Source organism: Pantherophis guttatus, chromosome 7, assembly GCF_059756535.1.
Source record: "Pantherophis guttatus breed Tessera chromosome 7, ASM5975653v1, whole genome shotgun sequence".
Classification (NCBI taxonomy): Eukaryota; Metazoa; Chordata; class Lepidosauria; order Squamata; family Colubridae; genus Pantherophis; species Pantherophis guttatus.
The window spans coordinates 38,405,566-38,417,336 of NC_142069.1; the positions used below are offsets into that span (position 1 = coordinate 38,405,566).

Here is an 11,771-nt window from a genome sequence, read left to right on the forward strand (position 1 = left end):
TGTTTACAAGAAGGTATTGAAATACAAATCAGAAACTGAGCAAATGTGTATAATTAAATGGATGCAGAATCTGGAAAGCACAACTGATACGCAACAATGGGAATATCGATGGAAGACTAATATTAAATATATCAATATAATACTTAAAGAAAATTGGTATAAATATTTCACTGTTGGTATATTACTCTGGTGCCGATTGCCAAAATAGATAATTCATTTTCTAAAAACCTTTGGAAGTACATCAATAATCAAACCAGATCATTCTTGCATAAATGGTGGCAAAGTTATAAAGTTCAACAGTTTTGAAAGATGATTTTTGTAGAATATTAATCTTAAAGAAGGATTCTTTGTCTGCCTGCTATTTTTCTTTTAAATAAATATTAAGTTTTATATTCCTGAAAAGTATACTTTCTATGTGATAAATGCAAGGATAGTTTATGCCTCTTGCTAGCAATGTACCTAATTTTCGCTTTGAAGAAGGGCAAGCTATACTATGGGAGTATGCATCAATGTAAAAAATATTTTCTCATCTAAAAAATACAGAATTTAATTCAACTTGCATTCATGGATTATCAATCTGCATATGGACTCATACTGAATCATTTGTATTTCTCTTAACATAATGCTTTTACTATATTAAGTCTTGACTGATTTGTTAACTATAGAAAAGTTCTATAGGATAGAACTTTTTAGATAAGATAGAAAGTTTTGTAATTGTTTATGGTAACTTATGATTCTTGTTATATTGGCTACTTTTATTAATGACATAATACTGATTTGAATTTAATAATGGTTTGGATCACTACAATGTTTGAAATTATAGATTGTTAATAATTTTTTTGTTTTCTGTTTGCTTTTCCTTTCTTTTTTGCTTTTTAAAAGGTTAGTTTTTGCTTTTAAATATTGAGTCATAATCATCACCATCATCTAGATTCTAGATATTTCTGGTTTGTACTATGCTGCAGATGAGCCAAAATTTAATTAACTTGACTGCCTGGGGACAAGCATGATGTGGTATGACAGAAACATGATATGCCTTAGAAGTAGTTTCAAAATCTTATGTGGAAATGATCCCAACCATCCTCCCTTCTCTTGCCATTCCCTTCCCTCTTGCCTTCCTTATTGAAAGACCAAGGGTTACTTACTTGACTATCTCCAGTGGTATTTACCTATGTTATTATCTAACCCGTAAGCTAATATTGTCCTGTGGGATCTAAGATGAGGGCCTTTTCAGCCTTGGTACCTGCTCTTTGGGATATCAATCCCTGAAGATCAGACTTATCTCAGCTTTTTGCAAGGCATTAAAAAGGTGGTTTTGCCATCCAGACTGGGGTCCTGATAGTATCTCGAAAAGAGATCTTGACAGAAACAAGAAGGTCCTGAACTGGGAGGCTCTTTGGACAGTCACTCATGATTAGATTTTAGTACTGTAATTATCTATATCAGTACTGTAATTATCTATATCAGTACTGTAATTATCTATGAGGCTGCCTTTGCAGATCATCCAGAAGCTACAACTGGTCCAAATGCACTGGCACAGGCAGTGATGAAGGCACCACGTTATGTGCATGTGGCTCTTCTGATCCACAAGGTCATTGTTTACCAGCTGACTTCCAGATGCAATTTAAGGTGCTGGATGTCATTAAAACTGACTACCAGAGATACTTTATATTTGCCCAGTCATCTTTGCTCATTCAGATTGGCCCAGGGTGTATACTGGCCCCTGTCAATTCAAGAATATCATCTTGTGGGATCCAGGAAGTGTGCCTACTCTTTCACAATTCCTGTCCTCTGGAATGATTTCCCTCCAGAGATTCTTATGGCTCAATTTATCTTTAATGTGTTATTGAAAATACAAAAGCTGGTTTGAATCTTTAGGACAATACATACTCTGAAACTGAATCTAATTTCTTGTTTGAAGGTACAAGATACTGATTTTGCTTATGGTAAGAAAACCAGGCCTTTCCACTAAGAAAGACAAGACTTCCTTCAATTCATGTTGGCACTTCAGTAGCTTGGTACCATTTAACTTTGTTCTTAGTGTATGAGGAAAAGTCTGTTTTTAATGCTGGCACTTTCTTTTATTTTGTGTTATATAATATCCCACAGAAACTTGGCAGAGAGACTAAAAATGTTAATTCTTTACTCTAACTTTCCTAACTTAGAGAACAAGCCCAAAACAGAACAAGTGATCTCTTTGGGAAAAAGCTGACACAGCAAGAAATGTTCAAGAAAACAAACAAAAAGAAAGTTGTCAGATAAAAAGTTGTCAGTTAAGTAATTTGCTTGTGTACACTGGTTGATTGCAAACACTGACAGCAAAAGGGTTAACATCAGCAAACCATTAAGGGCAATGAAGAATGCTGTTTTAGGTGACAAGACCTGGATAGACAGTAAATTGAGGCCAAGAAATCACCTCCTGTGCTCCAGATCCAGCAATCTTGGATTGCCACTTCAGTGCATAAACAAAATGCATGACTCTGGACCAGTTTGGCCATAGGATTCTTTTTCAGTAGCAGTTGTGATGCTACTTGTCAGCTGGCTTCTTAGAAGTATCATTCTGATGGGTGTTAAGAAAGATGCTTCATGAAGTGGCTGAAGTACCCATCTACATAGGCAGCTGCCATTGTGCACTGCTCTGAGGACCTCTTCATAATAATGCATTCAGGGAATCTGTCTGGGTGGACAGCTGACAGATGAGAAAGAAGTATGTTGCCAATGAAAGAGGCCTCAGAGATCCTCCCATTCCAGACAATGCATCCTTGTCAACATCCAGTATATGTAAAATAGGGTTTATTTAGAAACAGGTATTAAAATATATGTTCATTAAGTTTTTGCTGATACTGATGGTAAAAAATATATGGCTAAGAGCTATGGCCTGCCCTGTGGCATGTCTCATATTTCTTTTATTCCCTTGAAAGTATATACCCCTTTACATTGCAGAAAACATGCTGTATTTGACATCAATGGCTTTCACTTCAGTTTCAACATTTGCACCTCTTAATACTTGTGAAAGCAAATGCCAGTATCGTTGCATGGGCATGGAAGACACTGCACAATCCTCTTGTCCTCTGAAAATATGTGAGATGCTCCCAAGCAGCTCTTAAATAGCCAGGCTAAACTATTGAGCAGATAAGAGAGCCTTTGTGTTTCTCAAAGGCCTTTTTCAGAGCCAGCAAAATAGGAGTGCATCAAATGTGAAGTTATTTTGGTCTTGTCTGAAAGCCGATGGGGTAGCTACTTGGTTTGTGTTAAACCAAGCTACTTGATTGTGTTTGTGCTTCAGTCTTTCTAGAGTACTTCCTATGGATTAGCTAAGTAATTGATTTTTGTTTATTGAGAAGGGCTTTCAAAAAGGCATGATGAAGTTGGCACCACAGTGACAGATTTCATGTAGGGTAGTGAAACAGGATGATCATATTACGACGTAAACAAAAATGTATTTATTTTAAACCTTGTTGTTTCCCTGAAGCAGATGAAGAACCTCTCTTCTACCGTAGAACTGTAAACTACTCTATATTTCAATTTGCAGAGTCTGAAAGAAGGTCATTGTGCATAGCTTTCAGAGTTAAAGTTCATGGTTAAAGCCTTATGCAGAGAAAGGTTTTCTAATTAGCCAAGAACTGGGCTTTAAATTCTAAGGGTGTGTTCTAAGCAGACACCTTCTCAACTATGGCTATTTTCCAGGCAATTCATCTAAAGTGATTTTTAAATATATATTTAAAACATACAAGTATAATTTAAAGGACATAAAGAAAATTGCCAAAGAATTCTGCTTTTGCGCCATGTTTAAAGGAAGACCAATGATGGAGAGCTACAGTCTGAGTTGTGTTGCTGCCAGAACAAAGGCCTCATCCTTCATCTCACAAAATCAAGGGGACTCACAACCAGTTAAATTATTTTAACAAACAAGCACATCTCTCACACAAGCACCTTTCATTATCCATGCTAGTAAAAAAGCTAATAACATAGTTAATATAGTTTCTTTTGCCTAATTTAAAAAAGGCCTGTCTCGGAAACAATTCAAGGAAAAGAGATTAGGGTTGTATGACATAGGGTGGGAAAAGGGTGGTGAAACTCAGATTTTAGCAATGCTAGCATTGCCTGTCTTCAGAACAATCAATTTATTGTATATTTTGATATATGAGAGCTATTTTAATGTACTATCCTAGTGCATTATTGGGAGCCAGTTTGGCTTAATGGTTAAGGCATTAGGCTAGAAACTAGGAGACAATGAATTCTAGTTCTGCCTTTAGGCACAAAGCCAGCTGGATGGCCATATTTATTTATAAAATTTATAGGCTGTCCATCTTAACTCAAGGTAGCCTTAGGAATTCCCTTAGCCCAAGAAGGAGGCAAATGCAAACCTCCTTCAAAAAACATTGCTCAGGAGTTAAAAATTGATTTGAAGGCACACACAAGAGAAACCAACAACCTAAAATGCAGGGCAACTTTGACAAGTATACAAGCTAAGGAACACTGAGACTCAGCCAATTTCAACAATACTATAGAAATTATAGCAAGGAGTTCAGTCATCTCACTTCTGTTTATTTTACATCATAAGTAATAGTCTACATTTTCAATTAAACTAAGGATAGTTCTCTTATTTTTGTTTAGCCTTTTTACTCTTTTGGTGTGTTTACATGGATTATTAATTTAAATGCAAATTTTTAAGAGGCAATGGTGCAAATTGGTCATTGTTTGAAGATGGAAAAGCTTACAATTGTTAAAGTTAAAGAGAAGAGAATTGGAAAGCACAGGTTAGAAATGAATGGCTTCTCATATAATTCCTAGTCAGAATATTGAAAGACTGAGAGATAGGAATTATTCCCAAGTAGATAGGGTATGTTTTATAGAGAGAGGTGACGTATTTGCTTCATAAGATTGGAAGAATTATTTAATATAGGACTTATTTGCCTCTAATTGAATAAAAATATGTGGCTCATATTTATTTATTTATTAAATTTATATACAGACCATCTCATTGTTTATATTAAAAAACAAAAACATCTGATCTACCTTACAATGAAGCTTCAGTGAAGTCAATATAAATAGATCATGCCAACCTAGAACACTTTGTTGTTTAACGGAGTGTAAATTGATGCAATACCACCATCCCACACAACTAAAAGTACTCAAGCTAGAGGCAGACACTGTAAAAGCAACTATCCTCTTCCCTGTCAATTACAATCACTAAACTAATAATTTATCGCTTTGTGCCTGTTCATGATATCCAAAATCCACTGAGGCGGCTATCTTGTTTTCTTAATGGGAGAGTCAATTTTGTGCTTAGGAAAATAAAATTGACTAGAATCTATAGAGAAAAATCACAAAATGGTAGATGCTTATTTATTATTCAAATTTATATAATCATTTAGGTATGATTTTGGGCAGCTTGCAAACAAAACAAATAAAACAAAAAAAAAATAGGAAAACTGAATACAAGAAAAAAGTAATATAAAAGGATTAAAATAAGTAAAACTCATAGCTGAGGTAATCACTTTTGTCAAACCATCAGTACAGCTGATGAAAAGTACAATATTGAATGTTGTGTTAAAGCAATGTGTGCAGCTATTTTCTTTGCAAATCAGGATGTGTGGGTTATACAGAGGAGTCTATTGAAGCTAAAACCTACAGTCTTTGAACCCTGCTTGCAGAAATACACATTCCAACAATCAAACCAAGAGTATCCAGTGAAAACAAAACACAGCGGAAACGGCAAAGAAATCTGAAATGAGTCAACCGTATAACAAAAGTAACACCCATCGGTGCCAATAAATATATTTATCTTTTTAAAATACCTATTTAGGGAGTTCTAACCTACTTTTGAAGTCTCTTGCTTCAAAGGATATTGATATTGTTTCAAAAACAGGTACATGCAATCTGATTGCTATGCACTCATTTTAATATTCAGCTAATGAAACCTCCCTCGCAGGTTTCAAGGACAGTAGGACAGGTCTGATGGAAAAATTTGTGCAAAATTGTATGACCCACAAAATGGCTTGAATGAATTGGTTACTTTTAGAGGCACACTTCCTCCTCTTTCTGATTATGTTATTGGTGCTAAATAATGAACAATTCATAAAAAAATACAATATTTAATGAGAATAGAACATAAGAAAACTGTTCCTATGGCTGTTCATTGATCTTTTGAGGTTGTGTAGAAGGTAAAAAAAATCAGCAAAGAAGGCATATTAAATGAAAAAAATATATATTGCACTTCAATCGGTATGTTATTTATCTCTCTGGAATCCAGGAAACTGAATTTTATTTCCACTTTAGGCATGAAAGGCAGCTGGGTAACTTTCGGCCAGTCACTTTCTCTGCCCAACCCACCTCAAGAGGATTTTGTAGTGCAGAAAATAAGAGGAGGAAGGAGTGGTATGCTGGCCACCTTGAGTTATTTATAAAAATAATAAAGGAGGGATATAAATAAACATCTTCCATTTTGTGACTTTTGTGGCATAACAGCTATGGATTAGTTTTAGGTGACAGTTAAAAGAGGAAATGTCCTGATATAAGCAATTTCTAGCACCCATGTTTTCCCTTCCGTGTTAACACAAATGCGCACCGACTGTGCAATCCGATTTCGGGTCCCCTTAGAAATCACATCTAACTGATCCACTGTGCTCGATTATAACAGCGGAATGCACTGGATTTGTTTTTGTTAAGAGATGCAGAGGGTAATTTTTAACTACAGACGAGGTCTGTTAGTAGGCCATAACCTTCTGCAGCGAGATCTGAATGAAAGGGGAAGGAAAAAAAAAGATCAGTCGACAGCAGGATCAACAAAAGCCGTTTGCATATTTTTTTTTTTACCCTTTGAGTAAGATAAACGCGATCCTCCCGTCTTTCCCAACCTTGTTATGCGTCGTATTAAACAAGACATAAATCATTTCGGACGTGCGCGAGCGCCAGCCAGCAAGCGCGAGCTGCTACTGCAGCCCTGAACGTCTTATATACAGTACGAGACGTTCCATTCTCAAGCGGCGGCGGCCGCTGCTGTTGCTGCCGCTGCTGCCGCCGCCGCTGCTATTTTCCAGCCCCGCTCAACGAACAAACCCAACCAGCTCGCTCTCTCGCTTCCTCTCCCTCTTCCAAGTTCTATTTGTTTACAATCGGATGACATCACTTCTCCCCGTGCCCCTCCGTTCCAACAAGACGTCACAATGGTGCGATCGCCCGATTGGTTAGGACGGGATCTCGGCCCCTTTTCAAGCGCCATTGCCAGCCTGGCCGCGGTTATAAAAGGCGCTGCACCGAGAAGCCCTTCCTTCGTGTTTGGTAGGAGATGATCGAAGCGCTGGATCTGGTAGTTCCCGGCACTGCCGCCTGACTACGTCAGAGGGTGGCGGCTCAACAGAAGGACTGGGCGCCTCTCCTGAATTGAGTCTTCTGAAAAGACCGCCGCCTTCTCCACCTCTAACCCCCTCGACTTGTTTTCCTCTCTCTTCTCTTTCTCTCTCTCTTTCTCTCTCTCGTCCCCACCGCTCGGTTCCTCTTCGGCGGCCCTGAGCGCGCCCCGAACACTCTTGGTCAACCACCGGAGCTGGCTGCCTCTCGCCCCCTACGCCTCCATGCATCCCGCCCTTTATACCCGGGCCAACATGATACGTGAGATCGCCGCGGCTGTGAACTTCATCTCCAAGTTCCTGCGCACCAACGGGCTGATGAACGAGCGGCAGCTTCAAACGTTCAGTCAGAACCTGCAGGAGCTGCTGGCAGGTGAGGGGGGGCGGGGAGGTCTTCAGATTTTCCGTCTCCTTCCGGCTCGTATTGTGGGGGGGGGGGGAGGGGAGACAAGCAACAACCGCACAGCTGCTGTTCTTGTCGAGTAGCTCCCCCCCCCTGCGCGCGATCCCTCCGGATCTTGTTGGTCAACGTCATTATTTCAGCCTTGTCCCGACTAGCTGCCCTCCATAGCTGTTGGGGCTAAAGGTCCCATGATGATAGCCAGCATTGGCCCTGGGCAATTGGTGGAGAAAGGCTGCAGTGTTGGGAAGAAGGGAAGGTAAACGATGTGTAAACTGGTTGCATGATTGGACGGTTCGTGGGAATATAATAAACAGCCTTCCAAAACAGCTTCAGGAAACGAAGGAGACCTTTTTGTGTTTTGTACAAGCCTAGGAAGCAGCTATTTTATCGCTTTAGCCCACTATGATCTAAAGATATTACAGTGGGTTACTGCCGTACTTCCCTTTGGTTTTGATTTTGCTCAGTGCTTCGTGTATGCAACGGGGGATTTTTCACTGGTGTACAGACTCTGCGTGTTTGGAAAGTCCCTTTAGCTGCCTTCAGTTCCTCTTTCCTTTCTTGGTGTTTATACACAAAGATCACATTGCCTAAACTAGCATACAGACCAACAGTCAATCATACTTTTAAAGTTCTGAATATAAAGTCTTTACAGCCCTCTCAATTTTTGTATTGGGTTTTGTATATAAAAAGGAGCGGAGTAAATTTGGGTGGCATTTTAAACTCATTTAAGATACATGACCTTTTCTCATTCTGCCCAGATACAAGTAACTGTTAAGCCTTATATCTCTCATGCATTCTCTGGAAGAGCTCTATTTACCATTTTGAACTGCTTGAGACTGGAGGAGTGCAGAACAGAGGTTCTTGAGATTCTGCCTAAAGCCTGGGGGTGGGGTATGTCTTTCCACATCTGTTTTCCTTTCCTCTTCCTCCATTAGCTTAAGAGAAGAATATATTAAATGCACCTATCTGTGTGGTACAGTAGCAAATATTTTTCATACCTCATGGGAAGGCAGAGGGAATTATTTAATAAACACGGATGATTAATCTGTTAATTGAAAATAAAGATTACACTAGTTTCTTGTTTGACCTATAGCAGTATCTGAGTCTCCCCTTTTCACTGTGGGGTCTATATTAGTCCAGTACTACTTTCCACTGGAAGCTTTATCACAAGCCAGGCAACTTGTTTTCTTTCTAACATGACTTAAGAATTTATAGTAATTCAGTGTGTGTGGAGTGCCTTTTCTGTACACCTAGTAACATTACTAATATTTAAGTACATGCTACATAGTAATGACGAAATACTATATTACTGAATATTTTTTTCTGTTCTGAATCTTAAAAGGTGTTGTTACCTGTAAAGAGCCTGGTAAATGAAGTATTAAGCAAAAATATTAAGATTTTGAGTGTTAGCAACAGAGAAAAGGTTTCTCAAAATGTGTTCTTTATGTTCTGAAAATATTACTGAGTATAATTATTTCAAAGATTGGTTTGGAAATACTAGTTTTGGGAATGTTTTTATTAGCACTGGAAGATTTAAGTTACATTTTTGACTGTACTACATGAAGTGTCTTCTACAAATGCTTTTTGGTAGGAGACTAGGGTCTGCTAATCCATGTACAAGTAAACGCATGGGAATTGTGTGTATGTGCAGTCTGAACAAAGCATTAACACTGTGAAGTCTGTTTTTAATATCTTAACCCACCTGATCTCAGGTGGCCTCCCCCCCCCAAAAAAGTAAACCACTTCTAAAGCTGTCTTGCAAGGGGAAAAACATCTAAATTGTTTTACATAATATATCATTCGTATGGTATTTTGAATCACTTTATTTAGCACTTCACGTTGATTGGTGCAGATCATAAAATTTCATACATGCACTTTCGTAATAGTTTGTATATAATGTAATGTGAGAAGGTGCCATAAAGATCAGTGGTTCTAAACACATGTGGAAATAGATGTCTGACTTTGATAAGAAATTCTTAAAGAGATTTCAGGGCATAGTCTTTCATTGGGATAGGCCTTTCTATATGCAAACATTAATTTATTCTTGAAATTAATTGACAGAAGCTTTATCTAGAAAAAAATGATTCAAGAGCTCACAGTATATTTTTGCTAAAGTTAGCATTATTTTTCAGGCTATCAACTAATAAGATAATATACTGTTCTGTTCCCCCCCCGCCCCCCCACTACCAGTTCTATTGTCTTATGCACTGGATAACAATTCCTATAAGCCTAGGCAGCTGTAAGGGTTATAAGAGCAGTAGTCCGAGTAATTGCTGCTAAGAAAGGTTGTCAATCCTAAACTAAACATACCTCATCTATTACTGAAGCATTAGAAAAGAATGATTCCTGTTTCTGAACTTGTGTGAAGAGCCAAGTGTGATGTTTATTACTCTTTTCTATTCTGTAGAACATTATAAACACCACTGGTTCCCTGAAAAGCCATGCAAAGGATCAGGCTATCGCTGCATCCGTATCAACCATAAGATGGATCCCCTGATTGGGAAAGCAGCACATCGGATTGGACTTAGCAGTCAGGAACTGTTCCGGCTTCTGCCAAGTGAACTTACTCTCTGGGTTGACCCGTATGAAGTATCCTATCGTATTGGAGAAGATGGCTCGATCTGTGTGCTGTATGAAGCCACACCAGCAGGAGCAAGCCAAAGTAGTACCAGCATGCAAATGGTAGACAGTCGAATAAGCTGTAAGGAAGAACTCCTCTTGGGCAGAACCAGCCCCTCAAAGAGCTACAATATGATGACTGTATCAGGTTAAGATAATAGCCTGTGGATGGATCATCATAGATTGGATGGATAAAATTGGTTTTTACTTTGGGTGGGCTCCTCTGGGGATGGATTACGGAATTTAAACCATGTCACAGCTGTGAAGACCTGGCACAACGTAGAATGGTAAACTTGATTTGATAATGGCAGTGCCATAGTTTCGACAGTACCTTTCAGTGATTTAATAGCCTGTGAGTATAGATGATTGCTTTATTTCCTAATGCCTGAAGTTGTCCCAGATAGGCTGCAGTTTTCTCCCAGACATTTTGCTTAATTTTTCTTCTTCTTTTTTTTTTTAAAAAAAATGCACACACACATTTTCAATCTAAGTCTAAAGCTATAAAATTGTTCTCTGCATTAAGTGTTGCAGAAGGAATTTGCACTATACATTTTTTAAAGTTACCATTTTTGGCAGCTCAGTAATAGGACTTTATAAACATGGTAATACTGGAAATTTTATTCAACCAGACTTTTACCTAGCACTTAACAATATGTATAAACTGTACATAAGTCACACTTAGTGGCCATGAACTGGGGAAAATGGTTAGGTTGCTGTTTTGTACTGGCCTTCAAGGTAGTAAGTGAGTAGGCTGTGCTATGCCAACAGGCTAAAGAGAGACCATTTAAAGACACTGTCTGAACTGTGGTGTATTTTACCAGCCAGCTATCTGTACATTTGCTAGCTTGTAGTTTTCTAAGACTGAGTAAACCTCTTATTTTTAGAAAGTGGAGGTCTGGTTTGTAATTTCCTTGTACTTAATTGGTAAAAGTCTTTTCCACAAACCACCATCTATTTTGTGAACTTTGTTAGTCATCTTTTTTTGGGTAAATTATGAACTGGTGTAAATTTGTACAGTTCATGTATATTGATTGTGGCAAAGTTGTACAGATTTCTATATTTTGGATGAGAAACTTTTCTTCTCTCTATAATAAATCATTTCCTATCTTGGCATTTTAATTTAATCTCTTGTCGTGCTTGCATAGGATTAGTTAAAACTATTTTTAATCCCCGTTAATGTATTATAAAAGATAAGCATGGAGTGCAGATGCAGGGAAAAACATGATCGTTACAGATGGATGAAGGAGACCGTTGAAGTGTGAATGTTTGAGAACACACACTGAATGCCTCACTTTAATTTTTAATACTATTCAAAATTAATCATAATGTGGAGATAATGCACAAGTCTATTAATTCCTGAATACGTGGAAATCGTGCTGAAGTGACTTCCAACAAAC

At 38.1% G+C, this 11,771-nt stretch overlaps 1 protein-coding gene across 1 annotated transcript; it reads left to right on the forward strand.

The window, feature by feature from the left end:
- The first annotated feature begins 6,895 nt into the window (after positions 1-6,895).
- BTG1 (BTG anti-proliferation factor 1) lies at positions 6,896-11,493 on the forward strand. Its single transcript, XM_034403692.2, has 2 exons — positions 6,896-7,725; positions 10,163-11,493. The coding sequence occupies exons 1-2, from the start codon at positions 7,578-7,580 to the stop codon at positions 10,525-10,527; spliced, it is 513 nt and encodes a 170-aa protein (XP_034259583.1). The 5' UTR covers positions 6,896-7,577; the 3' UTR covers positions 10,528-11,493.
- The last annotated feature ends 278 nt before the right edge of the window (positions 11,494-11,771 follow it).